General features: G+C 35.9%; 1 protein-coding gene across 13 annotated transcripts in view; it reads left to right on the top strand.

Annotated features, from left to right (window-relative positions):
- Window positions 1-15,187, top strand: part of BLM (BLM RecQ like helicase) — a 121,208-nt gene that overhangs the window by 39,133 nt on the left and 66,888 nt on the right. For 12 of the 13 annotated variants that reach the window (XM_077124266.1, XM_077124262.1, XM_077124263.1 and 9 more), the window contains 4 exons: window positions 928-1,029; window positions 1,956-2,653; window positions 3,736-3,895; window positions 6,370-6,482. In XM_077124266.1, coding sequence (XP_076980381.1) covers window positions 932-1,029; window positions 1,956-2,653; window positions 3,736-3,895; window positions 6,370-6,482 — 1,069 coding nt within the window. In that variant the 5' untranslated portion in view covers window positions 928-931. Of the gene's footprint in view, window positions 1-927; window positions 1,030-1,955; window positions 2,654-3,735; window positions 3,896-6,369; window positions 6,483-15,187 lie in introns of those variants that run through there. The other variant, XM_077124274.1, reaches the window with a different exon arrangement.

Below are 15,187 nucleotides of genomic sequence, written 5' to 3'. Positions count from 1 at the left end.
AGTTTCTTTTTTGGTCTTTCACTAGTTTTCTGCCTACTCTGTTTTTTGTTTGCTTGTTGTACATTTTTATTGTGGTAACGTGTACACAGCATAACATTTCCCATTTTAACTATTTTCGGGTATATAACTCAGTGATGTTAATTACATTCAGTGTTGTACTACCATCATCACCATCCATTACCAAAAACCTTCACTTTTTCTGCCTTCTCTGCTTTTAATTGAGCATTATATATTATTCCATTTTCTCTCCTATTTTAATGTATCAATTATATTTCTTTTTAATTTTTTTAATGGTTGCCCTAGAGTACATAATATACACTTATAACTAATGTAAATCTACTTTCAAATAGCACCATATTGCTTTATAGACAGTACAGGCACCATGTAATGGAGTACTCTCATTCCTCCTTTCCGTCCCTTACGATGTTGCTGTCATTCATTTCACTTATCCATAAGCTCTAAATCAGCTCTAAATCACCTGATTTTTTGCCGTTGGGCAGTGAATTTTGAATCAGTTCGTTTGTTCTTTGGGTTTTTAGTTTACTATTCTCTGATCATTTACTCTCTCATTGCTTCTTCTCTACCTTCCATACATCTTTCAAGCCCAAACTAGGTCGCATTTTTCTCTAGGCCTTTCCCTAATAATCCATTTTAAACTGATCCCTTCCTAATGTCTTTTGTGCTTATTTTAGCATTGAGGGGAAACCTGGTCATTTTGTTATTTAAATGAGCCTTCAGTTAGTTAAAGATTATATATTTCCAGTGTCACCAATTGTAAATGTCAAAACACTTTTGACATTAAAAAAGTCCATTATTCTGCGCATAGTTTAAACAATACCTCTTTGAATCAAGTTCTCCCTCTTCCCCCCAATAAATGTTGTGATTAATATAAAATGCATAACTCCACTTTTTCTCCCTCACTTTTAGGACCATGGCTGCTGTTCCGCAAAATAATCTCCAGGAGCAGCTAGAACGTCACTCAGCCAGAAAACTTCATAATAAATTAAGTCTTTCAAAACCAAAATCTTCGTAAGTATTTTGTCTTACCTGCTGTTGTGCAAACACAAACACTGTGTCATACAAACAAGATAATCTAGTTTAACCCTTTTTATTGTGCAGATGAAATAACACTCACTTTCAATTTCCCACTTTGCAAATTAATGGAAATTTGCAAAGAGTATATTCTTTGCAATATAAATAAAAAAAGAGTATATTGCAAAAGAGTATATTTTAGCAGCACCAGGGAGTAAATTGCTCAGCACCTTTGCATATAATAGATGCCCCATTAGTATTTGTTGAATGTATGAATAATGAATTTTCATGTGTTTTTAATATTTTAATATAATTTTATATCGTTTTCAGTTCTGCCCTCTTTCCTAAGCTATATTCCATCTTTCTAGTAATGATATCTAGCAATGATTTATATTCTTTTTGTGCATTTATTAGGTTCCAGGCACTATTCTGGGGGCTTCACTTTAAAGTCGCCATTGACTTTCATGTTGTTAAATCCATCTAAATCCAGGACTCCTGCCTCTTTTACTTGTCCTTCAGATCTCAGCTTAGCCAGTGTTTTTTAACTCTTTTCCCCATAAAACTGGAAGCAGAATAGCAGCAAGTATCCAATTTGAGTCTCTTTTTTAACTTATGCTGCCCCTTACATGTGGAAGTGGTATTATTTGAGGTCTACCAGTCTGAGAAATTTAGGAGTGAAAATGGCCTAGATACTCTAAAGTTAAATAATTAGCCTCTGAATAAGAAGGATCAGAGCATGCAAAGTATTGTTTAAGTTACATTATATGTTTTAAAATCACAGAGGGAGATGGATGCTTTGTTCATTTGTGATATAATCAAGGTAACGTATATGAGTTAAATGAAAAAAATTAATGTTTTGCTTTGTAGAATTGGTACGTTGTTTAAATGAATCAATCTAATTTACTTTCTCAATTATTTTTCAGAGGTTTCACTTTTAAAAAGAAAACATCTGATACTGATGTATCTGTAACTAGTGTGTCAGTAGCAAGGACACCTGTGTTAAGTGATAAAGATATTAATGTTGCTGAGGCCTTTTCCTTCAGTGAGCCCTCAGCCCACACCCCAAACCAGCATGCAAGCGTCAGGGACTGTCAACATGCTCCAGCTGGACAGCAGACCAAGAGAGTTGGTTCAAAATTATCGTCACCAGATTTGTTGCAGTTTTCACAGGAAGTTTTATGTACTGCCCCAAACACACCTGTTAAGAAGGAGCCCCGTGATACTACTTTCAAGAAATTAGAATTTAGTTCTTCAACAGATTCTTTTATTACCATCAATGATTGGGATGATATGGATGACTTTGATATTTCTGGGAATTCAAAAGCATTTGTTACACCACCCAAATCTTGCTCTGTAAGAGTAAGCACTGCTCAGAAATCAAAAAAGGCCAAAAGAAACTTTTTCAAAGTACAGCTACCTAAAACAAATACAGTAAGAGCTGATTTGTCTCCTTCCTCATCTGAGAACAAGCAAGGAGATTTGACTAAGGAACAGCAATATGACTCGGAATGGCTAAGTAGCGGTGTGATCTGCATTGATGTTGACCCCATTTCCAAGGGGCTTATCAATGAAGATACTCAGGAAAGTCACTCTTTAAAAATTCACTTGAGAGATGAAAGAGGTAAATATCATTTTATCTTCATTTTAGCATGTTGCTTGTATTTGTGTATTGAAAGTTAGGCAGATCTCAGCTAGCCAGCTGTTTTTAACCCTTTTCCCCATAAAATGGTGAATATGATAACAGCTTTTGTCCTTCAGGATCTTTGTGTCTGTATAGGTGCAGTTGAGCATTCTGTTGACCTCATTGTTGTAGCTGGCATGTTGATGGAATGGAAGGTTTTATTGTGCACTGGATTTTATATTAGTACCAAGGAAAGCTTTGTGATTTTACGCATGAAGAAAACAAGGCCCAGACAGGTTAAACAACTGGCTTGTTAAAGGTCTAATGGCTGGTTAGTGGTAGGTTTGGAAAGTTAAACTCAGCCTTTGAATTGTAGTTCCCGTATGGTTTGCTGTCCCCCAATACTGAGGCGTAATATGATCTAATCATGCTAATAAAATACTATAATATTAAAATTATTTTGTGTATATGTATGTCCAAACTTAACTGAAATTAGCCATATATGGAAGTAATCCCCCTAATGAAATAGTTTTTAAATATGAGACCTAAACTGAATATGAAATATAGGACCTAAACTGAATTCTACCAAGGTCAGAAAGGACTAAAAAGTGGCCGATAGTAAGCAAAACTATAACTAACCAGTTGTGTTGCCATTTCTGAAGGGCATTGCATTTTCCAGCAGAGTACAAGAGAGAGTCACTACACCTGGTAGACTGAAATGGCTAGGAGGCCTTTGAGGAAAGAAAATAATTTACCTGTAGAAATAACAGGGTTTCTCAATTGTCAGACTTATTTGTGGCACTTTACCCTTATATAGATATGAGTGAAAAATAGAAAAATGAAAGTGCTGATACTAAGTATAGGTTTCATAATTTAACTGAAAACTGTCATGATAATCCTGAAGCAAATCTTCAGCCTCAATCCAGAATTCATTGGATTTAGTCTAGTTGACTTCAGTGATCATTTATGCAGAAATAAGCCAATATTAACATGTAAAAGGAAAGGATTCGTATCAGAGTGGTATTATTGTTTATGACAGCCTGAAGTACTTGCTTTTAAGTGTTCACACTCTTTTATTTTAGATAATATTGAAAAGAAGAGTTTGGAAGGAACCGAATTACACTCAATTGAGAACCCTCCGTGTATAGAGATTGATGAGGACGATTTTGATATAGATTGTGTCCCACCTTCTCCAGAAGAAGGAATTACTTCTGCTTCTTCTTCCTCTTTAAAATGTGTTAGGTAAGACAGCGAATTATTAATAAACCTTATTGTCTGTTTCTGGGATAGCTTAAATAGTTTAATTTAGTCATGTAGTATCATTTCTATTAAATGTACTTTATATGCTGCACTATTTATATTACATCCAAATGAAAGCATCAAAAAATCCCTGTTTCTACATTTTATTTAATTGTTAGTATTCTAAAAATGTAAAGTCCCATTATGATTAATTATGTTGGACCCACACACACTTTTATGTAGTTGATTTTGACAAAAGGAATGTATTTCTAAAAATATTTCCAAATTCTTGGACCTGAAATGATACAAAGCTAACCCATTATTTGGGAAGTGAATTAGTTTGTAATATGTCCTTTTTTTTAATCCTACAGGATAAAATTGCCCGTTGTATTGGTAATTCACTGCATTTTAGTAATTTGGTGACATGATTATAGTTAATGGTACTATTATGGGGAAATTGAATACTCCATTGTAGCCCACCAATGAATCACATTACTTATTGTAACTGTCACCTCCATTCCTTCCCCAATCTAAATCACAGTCCAGTTGAGTGGTTATGTATATACTATACTATTACCCATATTTTGATGAGAAACAATTCCTTGTAGTATATCACCTTATTTAGGGGAGGAAAAAAAGAAAGGAGAGAGGGAGATGTTTGTGTGCATAACCTAGTTTTTCTTGGTTTGTGCTTTAACTTTTATATTGGGATATTGGAAGAGGTGGGAAAAACTGAAGCATGCTTACTATTTAATAACAAACTAGCTGTAAGAGCTCCCCTCTCATCCTCTCTTTTCCAATAGAAATTCAGACAGAATTGTAGATAGTTAGATTTGAAAGTAGCTGTAGATTCTAGATTTGCATTTTCATTTAACAGTTGAAGCAGCTGAGGTACAGATAGGAACAGAAAACTGTCCAGGATTATACAATTAATGAAAAACAGGCTAGGATCCAGTGCGGTACTTCCTCCTGTGCTATAGATTCCTTGTGCAACACCTGACTTTTTTCTTATTTTAAAAAACGTACATTGCACAACTAACATTTTAGCCACATTAACAGAATTCTAAATATGAGAGAAGTACTAACTCATAGCCCCACAGTTCCAACAAGCCAGACTCTTTCTTTGTCCTTGTTCAATTTTGATCCTTTTCTCTGTGTATATGATTTTCGCGTTGTAATTAAAATGTGTCTGTAATTTTATATTCTCCTTTTTATCTCCTAATTTTATTTTTTAAGTACTTTCCATATTACTATATAGTCTTTATATATTTCCTTTTAATAGTTACATAATTTGAGTTGTCATACCATATTAACCTAAATCTTCAGCAATCAGAAAATGGTTATTTCCAAGATAGATTCACTAGTATTTTTTCCATTGCAACCCTGTATATATATTGCAACCAGAGATTATAAAACTGAAAATATTTTTACAAATGAAATAACCTTATGTACCGCGCCCTTGTTTTCTGTTCTATTTTATTTCATTTTTTAAAGAATGCTGTTTGTGACCTCTAAATTAATTTCAAAGGTCAAATGGTCAGACAATATATAACAGAAAAGAGAAATATTTTCCATCTCTTCTATTCTCAAACCTCCTAAACTGGCCCTTATAGCCGTCCAGCTTCTCGCCCTGGATTACTTTTGAGTTGTGTCTCCCGTCGCCCTTTCAGTAAGCCTCAGCTTCAGGGAGCCTGAGTCAGATCAACAATCGGAAACATTACTAAAGTATGAGGTGATTTAAAAAATTATAAAAGCTATCATTTTTCAAAAGATACAAAGAGATATTTAAAAGATATACATTACTGTTTTGATTTAATTAGAATATTGCAGTCCACAGTTCTGCTTGAGGTAAGTCCAGGTGATTCCAGGATATCAAGCAAATGTCTTTTTTATCACTCCTTCATAGTATTGTCAGTTTAAGTACATCTAGTCAGATTAATCATCTTAAACATATTTTAATATATATTTGTCTGTATTATGTATGAGTTATTTTTAAATACATATATACAGATACCCACACACATGCACATATACATATTGTCATAGTGAGAGAAGTCTGGGTAATGTGCTTTGGAATCCCAGAAGAGAGAGATGTCAGTAGCCACCCAGTGGAGGGCCTAGGAGGACACGTGTGGTTTAGATAAGAAAAGATCTCAATGACAGTTTTCAAAATTGAGAGGAGCAGAGGCAGAATCCCTAAAGCAGACAGTGCAGGGCTCATATGGAGGATGTAAGTGGTACAATGTAATTGAGCCTAACGTTATTGAAAGGGTATAATTAGAAATAAGTCTCTTGGGGCTAGAAGCTGGAGGACTTTGAGAGCCAGCTAAAGAGATTTTAGAATAGAGGAAATAGAAAAACATGTATCTCTTCTCTGTTGTATGATGTCTGACCAATAGTAGAAAAATATTGGGGGGGGGATTATATTTGTTTGGTCTAATCTATGTTATAACTGGCTTTGCATTTTTTATTTGTAGTATGCTGAAGAGCCCTGACAGCTCTGACTCAAAGAAGGGTGCTGTTAGCACATCAGAGGACCAGAAGGTGACCACACTGCAGCCTAGCCAAGGAGCCAGCACAGACTGTGATGGTACAAGAAGTATTTTACATATACCAACTATTTCAACTACTTACTTTTTATTTTTTATTTTTTTTCTTTTCAGTCTCTGTTGGCTCTTTATTTAAAAGGGAAGAAAAAAGATATCTGGTATTTAAAGCAACCTGTTGACAGACAGTTGCTTTTATTTGATTTATACTTCATTTGCATGCATAAAAAGGTAGCTGTGAGAGTGTTGACTTATAAAAGCTTTTTAGGGGCCTTCCTCTGTAGCTTCTTTATCATAGGGTGATTGTATCTTTTTTTTTTTAATTGAGTATCTTCACACACATACAGTTCATCCAAAGTATACAATCAGTGACTCACAATATCATCACATATCAACTACTTACTTTTGAAAACAAAATAAGATTGTGTTCTAAACCTGTGGCTGTATTGTATAAAATAGCAAGTGTATGGTTCCTTTTATTTTAATATTATAGAATCATCTTTTTCATTAGTTAGCCCTCATTTGTTTGAACAACTTCAGGGATCACAAATTTATCTTCTCACAAGGTAGTCTACTTTTGAAAATGCTGCTAGTTAGGAAATTATTTTCAGATTGAGCCAAAACTTACCTCCCTATAAATTTAATTCTTATGAGATCAGTGGAAAACTCCTAGAAGGAACCCCAGACTAAACATTATTATGTCTTTTAACTATTATAGATATTGGTTTCTGGAACTTTCATATCCTTGGTTGTTTTCCCTTGAATATACTCGAGTTCTGGGTCTTGGTGTCCCTTTAAAGTTTAATACTTTTTCATTGTTTCATTTGTCTTTTAATTCATATTTTATTTCTATTAAATATGTAGAATGAATTGTCAGAAGCACAGCAGTACCCTTTCTCACTCCTGATTTCTACTTTCTTGCAGTTCTTTTATTTTGGAGATTTGTGTCCTGCTCTTGAAATTTTCTGCTATTCTTTTTTTGTTGTTGCTTTCTCTTTTTGTTCCTCCTGGAACCTTCTGTTATTCGGGTGTTAGGCTACCATTATTTATTGTTTCTATTTTTCATATTTTGTGTTTCCACTTTTTTGGGAAAGTTTCCTCAATTTTATTTTTAACTCTTCCATGGAATTTTTCATTTTTATCAAATCAGTTTCCAACAACTCCTTTTTGTTCTCAGAATATTTCTGTAATGAATCCTATTCTTGTTTGATGGATGCTGTACTTTTCTTCAGGGTTGTGGGTATGCGTAAATGTAGGCATAGTACTCTAATCTTTGTGGGCTTTTCTGCTTGCTCTGAATTTTTGCTTGTCTCTGAATTTCTTTTAGAGGAAGATGTCCTAAACACTATTAAATGCTTTATAATATTAACTCATTCAATCATCACTATAGTCCTTTAATTTCATTTCTGTTATTCCTATTTTATAGATAGGGACTCTGAGATACAGGAGAGTTAAATCATTGCATAAACATAGAGTTAGAAAGCAGCAGACTTTCTGCTGCTGTTTGTATGAACTCAAACATAGGTGATCTTGAGGGTCTTGACTTCACAGATACCCACTGCACCATATTGTCTCTAAATCATTATGTTTCACTGAAAACTATTGGCTAGGGGCAAAGTCAAAGTCCTACACAATGTCTGAGAGGCCTCCCTCTCCTTTGAGATCAGTCTGCTCATCATCACTGCTTTTTCAGGCGGTTACAAATCTACCTTCAGACTGTGTTTCTCTTCCTAGTCCATGGGGATGCAAAAGCCATAGGTCTTGGTCACATGGTTCTCCAAAGTTCACCGTCTGAGATGGCAGGAGGCATAGATAGGGCACTGGCTCTAGTGTGATGCAGACTTGAATCAGAAACCTGACTCCTCCTATTCCTGGCTGTGTGACTATAGCAAATTAGTTAAGTTTCTCTGAACTTTCATTTTTTTTTCTTCTGTAAAATGAGGGGGAAAAAAATAGCTTCCTTGTACAACACTTGTCAGGACTTACCGTAAAGTACCTACTGCACTGTAGACATTCAGTAAATAGTAGCTATTAATGTTATCTGCCAGTTCAGTAATCCTTTCAAAGAAGGAAGTGCATTAAGATGACTGGTTTGTTTTATGAGCTCATGAGCTCTTGCTAACTCTATAATTGTTTCCTCCTCTTAGAGCTCACGGAATAGTCGCTTGATAACCTGTTCTAGAGTTTTACCTTGACTTGACATCAAGATCACCAGGCTGTAGTTTTTGGCAATCACTTTCATAGTTTTCTGAAAATTAGAACAATGTTTCCTTGTCTTAACTCTTCCATCAACTCTTCTATTCACTGGATGCAACAGTGACTTCAAGATCTTGTTTGCGTGTGTTCTTCATAGTCTCATGTGTAATCTGTCTGGGCAGGGAGACTCGAGCTCCTTTCTAACAGCTAGGTGCTCTTACATTTCTCTCTGAGCCTGTCTTGGCTTTCAGTTCTTTCAGACCATTGTTTATTCTCCTCTTTCCAGTCTGATACCCATTCTCTCTGCAGAGAAAACATAAGTAAAACAGGAATTCAGCAGTTCCTCCTTTACCATCTCATACCTCACATCCCAATTTACCTCGGTCACTGTTTGCCAAATTTCCCAGATCATCCTCCCACAAACGCTTGTTCCATGCTGCTCTGTTCACCCCGGTTTGTCCCCTCTCCTCCTTCCTTCCCTTCAAACCCTTCAGCTGACTGCCCTTGCTCATTTCCCTGTCGTCTTATTCTCTTCTGAATGTTTTCGTCACCTCCTTTCTCTTTCTCCTGACAATACTGCTGCTTCTAAATCTTAATCTTTTTTTTTTTCCCACATACCTTAGGCCCTGGAGGAAGAGTTGGTATCTTCCTTGCTGTCCTCAACCATTTTTTTTCTTTCCTTCATCTAAAACCTCAGTTCCTTTGAAATTTTTAGTCATATGTCTTTTGTCTGTCTCTTCACGCTAGAACGGAAAAAAAAAACACTATGAGGAGCAGGCCTTTATCTGGGTAGTTACTGTTGTATCCCTGGGACACAGATAGGTATTCAATAAGCATTTGTTAAGTGAGTACATAAGTGAGGTCATTATCATTGCATTTTATCCGACCTTTTCCTTAAACTTAACAAGATCTTCCTTTTTGGACTGCCTTCTCCTTAAATTTCCATACTTGCAAGTCATCCAACCAATTTCTCTTTATTAATCTGGCTTATGTCCTAAGGTCTCTTCCCTGATACCAAGAAGTGAAATTCTGGGTAAGACACAAGCAACTTTATCCAGTTATAACATTTTAGCTAGATAAGACTTTCTAAAAGATAGCTAGAATTCAGGTTTCCCACCTAAGAATGCCTCTGTGCCAGTTTTATGACTTGCTTTAAAGGCTCCCTGTTTTCCATCTGGCCAGCGGTCTATAGACATATCCCTAGTGACATTCCTTCTGTTCTTTCTTTCCTCCTTGTATTCTTTATCAAGATGTTATTTAACATGCTTCTGCCTTCGGGTTTGTGGTCTTTCTGTTGTAGATGTATATGGCTTTGACCAAGATGTCACTTCACTTCTCTTCGTACCCTTCCATTGATGCCATCCAGTAGTGAATCCCATCACACCAACTCTCAGGTTTGGTTTGCTTTAGTATCTCAAGTTACACTTAGCATTTTTAGAGCTTTCAGTTAGTATTTCAGAAGAGAGAGGGTTGGTGTATTAGTTAAGCCTCATTTTGTTGCAAGTGACAGAAACTCAAGTAACTTCAACAAAGGGAGTAGCATTTTGTAGGTTCACTATTCAGTGTTAGCACAGCTGAATCCAGACATGGTGTCAGAAATTTCACTTTCTGTGTCATGCTGACTCTGTTAGATTTATTGTCAGTCTTTTTCTTGAGTGATAGCCCTAGGTAAGCTAGGTTTCTTTCTTTCTTTTCAATTGAAGAAGTTGTGGGTTTACAGAACAATCATGCATAAAATTCAAGATTTCCATAAACCACCCCACCACCACCACCTTCCATTGGTGTGGAACATTTGTTACAGTTGATGATGTACATGTTTATAATTGTCCATGATTTAACTTAGGGTTCACTTTGTGTAGTGTGGTTCCATGGATTTTTATTTTTAATTTTTGTTTTGTTACCATATATACACTCGAACAATTCCCGTTTTAATTGTGTTCATATATATATATATTTCATTGCTGTTAGTTGTGTTCATAATGTTTTGCTACCAACACCAACATCCATTACCAAAACATTTCCATCATTCCAGATAGAAACCCTTCACATTTTAAGCCTTAACTTCCCATTTCCTATCCCCACGCTGTCCCCTATATTCCAGATATTGATTATATAAGTTGCTTATTCTAATTATTTCAAACACTGAGATCATGCAATGTTTGTCCTTTTGTTTCTGGCTTATTTCACTTAACATAATCTTCAGGGTTGTTCCACATTGTCGCGTGTATCAGGACTTCATTCCTTTTTATGGCTGAATGTATGCATATACTACATTTTATTTATCCATTCATCAGTTGTTGGGTACTTGGGTTGTTTCCGTCTTTTGGTAATTGTGAATAATTCTGCTGTAAATATTGGTGCACAAGTATCTGTCAGAGTCCCTGCTTTCAATTTGTTTGGGTCTATGCCTAGTTATGAGATTGCTGGGTTTTATAGTAGTTCTGTACTTAGCTTTCTGAGGAACCACCAAACTGTCTTCCATAGTGTCTGTACCATTTTACATTGCCACCAACAATGAATGAGTGTTCCTATTTCTCTGCATCCTCTCCAGTACTTATTTTGCATTTTTTAAATAGGAGCCTTCTTATTGGGTGTTAAATGGCCTCTTGTTATGGTTTTGATTTTCATTTCCCCGATGGCTTATCATATTGGGTATCTTTTCATCTGCTTTCTCACCATTTGTATGTCTTCTTTGGAGAGATGTCTGTTTTCCCCATTTTTTTGATTGAGTTGTCTTTTTGTTGTTAAATTGAAGGATTTCTTTATATATTCTGGATATTAATGCTTTATTGATTATGTAGTTTCCAAATATTTTCTCCCATTCTGTAGGTTGTTGTTTTACTTTGATGATGAAGTCCTATGAGGAACAAAAGTTTTAAATTTTGATGAGATCCTATTTAGCCATTTTTTCTTTTGTTTTGGGCTCTGGGTATAAAGTCTAAGAAACCATTCCTAACACATGCTGAGAAATGCGTCCCTACACTTTCTTCTAGGAGTTTGATAGTTGTAACTCTTTTATTAAGATTCTTTATTCAGAATCTTAATATAAGAATTCGGTTTTTTCTTAGTTCATTTTTGTATATGTTGTATACTGTGGGTCCCCCTTTTTTTTTTTAACTTTTTTTTTGTATGCTATAACATATATACCAAGCAAAGAAATAAAAAAGCAATAGTTTTCAAAGCACTCTTCAACGAGCAATTACAGTGTGTCATGGGCTACCATGCCATCCTCTCAGATTTTTTATTCTAGCTGCTCCAGAATGTAGGAGGCTAGATGGCATAAATATTTATCATCACAATTGACTTTTTTTTCTTTGTGAAAAATAACATATTTACAAAACAGCAATAAATGATTCAACAATCATATTCATTTGTTAAATCCTATCTTCTCTGTATAACTCCACCATCACCTTTGATCTTTCTTTCCCTCTCTGTAGGGTTGTTTGGGCTGTGGTCATTCTAAACTTTTGATATTGGAAGGTTCTGTCACTAATATAGGGTAGGGAGATGGAACTATCTGATGTTCTGGAGAGGCTGGGCTAGGTTTCAGGACTTAACTGGACCAGGGACCCATCTGGAGGGTGTAGGTTTCTGAAAAGTTACTCTAGTGCCTGGAACCCTTATGGAATCTTATATATTGCCCTAGGTGTTCTTTAGGATTGGCTGGAATAGTCTTGATTGTGCGTTGACAGATCATGATAGGTAGCAAGGTCTACCTGAAGCTTGCATTAGAGCAACCTCCAGAGTAGCCTCTCGGCTCTATTTAAGCTCTCTCTGCCACTGATACTTTATTAGTTACACTTCTTTTACTCCTTTTGGTCAGGATGGAATTGTTGATCCCATGGTGCCAGGGCCGATACTACCCTGGGCGTCATCTCCCATGTCTCCAGGGGGATTTTCACCACTGGATGTAATGTCCCACGTAGGGGGTAGGGCAATGATTTCACTTGCAGAGTTGGTCTTAGAGAGTGAGGCCACATCTGAGCAACAACAGAGGTCCTCAAGAAGTAACTCTTAGGCATACTTATAGGTTGGCTAAACTTCTCCGCTACCTACATAAGCTTCATAAGAGTAAGCCTCAAGATCAAGGGGTATGGCCTATTGATTAGGGTATCCCTAAAGTTTGACATGGTATCAGGGGATATTCTCTTGGCAAAGTTTTTTTGGGGTTTTTTTTTTTTTATTGATAGTGTGCTACCAAAAATATAAATTTTTTTATTCTTTTTTTTAATTGATACAACATACAAACACATACATTCATAACATACAAACATTCCATACATGGTGTACAATCAAGGACTCGGAGTATTATCACATAGTTGTATATTCATCACCATGATCACTTTTTAGAACATTTGCATCACTCCAAAAAAAGGAATAAAAAGAAAAAAGAAGAAACTCATCCATACCATACCCCTTACCCCTCTCTCTCATTGACCACTAGTATTTCCATCTGTCCAATAAATATAGTTTCTAATTTTAACATTTGTTCCCTCGTTATTGATTTCTTTTTAATCCATATGTTTTACTCATCTGTCCATATGGTAGATAAAAGGAGCAACACACACAAGGTTTTCACAATCATGCAGTCACATTACAAAAGCTATATCATTATACAATCATCTTCAAGAAACATGTCTACTGGAACACAGCTCTACATTTTCAGGCACTACCTCTAGGGTAATACACCTTAATCTAAAAAGGGGATAGCTATATAATGCCTAAGAATAACCTTCAGGATAACCTCTCAATTCTATTTGAAATCTCTCAGCCACTAACACTTTATTTTGTCTCATTTCTCTCTTCCCTTTTCAGTCAAGAAAATTTTCTTAATCCCTTGATGCTGAGTCCCAACTCATTGTAGGATTTCTGTCACACATTGTCAGGAAGGTCCACACCCCTGGGAGTCATGTCCCACGTAGACAGGGGGGAGGGCGGTGAGTTTGCTTGCTGTGTTGGCTGAGAGAGAGAGGCCACATCTGAGCAATGAAAGAGGTTCTCTTGGGGGTGACTCTTATGCCTAATTTTAAGTAGGCTTAGTCTATCCTTTGTGGGGATGTTTTATAGGAACAAACCCCAAGATTGAGGGTGTGGCCTGTTGATTTGGTTGTCCCTACTGCTTGCGAGAATATCATGAGTTCTCCATATGGGGAACTTGAATTTTCCCCCTTTATTGCCATTCCCCCAAGGGGACTTTGCAAATGCTTTTTAATTCATTGTTCAAATCACTCTGGGATTTGTCAGGGCATCAGTCTAGAATTTAATGAGGCATCCCTCTGGACAACAAACCTACAAAATCTCATGCCCTATTCAGGATTCCGTGTACTTATGGTGTTCAGTTAAACTGTCCATTTAAGTTATATTAAGAAGTACAGTAGTCAAAATACAAATTTTGTACCAAATAAACGTTTTTTGCTTTAGTCTCACGCTTAAATTAAAGTTTTAAAATATAAATTACCATCTCTTTTCAACACTCTGCAGTACTGACATTCCTTTGTTCTTCCTCATGCAAAAACGTTTTTTAATTTGTACATTTAGCCACTATCATTTTATACTCTAGGCATTCCTATATTATACCATCTCAGTCTTTATCATCTGTCTTTCCTTCTGGTTTCATTTGTGCCCCCAGCTTTCCTCCCTCTATCATTCTCATGTTCAGCTTCATTCAGTGTTCTAATGTTATTGTGCTACAATTAGATAGTATCATGCTATCCATTTCTGAATTTTTACAATCAGTCCTATTGCACAATCTGTATCCCTTCAGCTCCAGTTACCCAATCTGATGGTAAAGTTTAATAGTTCCATATTTTTTTCCCATCCCTCAAGGGACATTGCCAATATTTTTTGATTATCCGCTTAATATAATATAGATTATATTAATCTATACAGGATTAAAGGGCCTCTTTCTAATTCTGGGCTTCCTCTGTTTCAGTTGTTCATCTGAGCTATACTGATAGGTTGAGTTAGATGATGTGCTACAGAAAATTTCAGTTCCAGACCAAATAAGCCTTTCTTCCTTTGGTCTCGAAGAGTAGGTGTGGTTCTAAAATGCAATGTCTTCCTTACTTCTGTGTTCTGATACATGTATATATCCTGTGTTCTCTATATATATCCTCTTGAAATCCAGAAATAATTACCACACCTGACTAAATGTGTCTGCTATAAAAGCTTACAATCTAGGCCCCTGTTTTCTTATAAGCATTATCTAAAGGAGTCCATGACCATTGTTGTTCTTTTGTTTCTGGCTGATTTTGCCTCACCAAATGTCCCACATGTTCATTCACATCATTGGATGCCTCATGACTTCGTTTCTTTTTATACAGTACAACATTCATTCATAAGTATACACGATCATTCACCAATCTGCTTCTCAGTCAGTGCATCCTTCATCCGCCTGCATTCATCAGGCATCGTGTATAGCCCAAAGTCCACAGTTGAGCATCATAGATAATTTCATGATTCCCAAGAGAAGGAAAACCAATAAACACATCCTTGCCAAATAGGAAATCTAAATCTCCTCTTAAAACTGAAATAAAATGTCAGTGGTTGAGAG

This window comes from Tamandua tetradactyla, chromosome 12, assembly GCF_023851605.1.
Source record: "Tamandua tetradactyla isolate mTamTet1 chromosome 12, mTamTet1.pri, whole genome shotgun sequence".
Taxonomy (NCBI): Eukaryota; Metazoa; Chordata; class Mammalia; order Pilosa; family Myrmecophagidae; genus Tamandua; species Tamandua tetradactyla.
The sequence above is the reverse complement of the archived record's forward strand: the minus strand, read 5'-3'. Positions and strand labels throughout refer to the sequence as shown.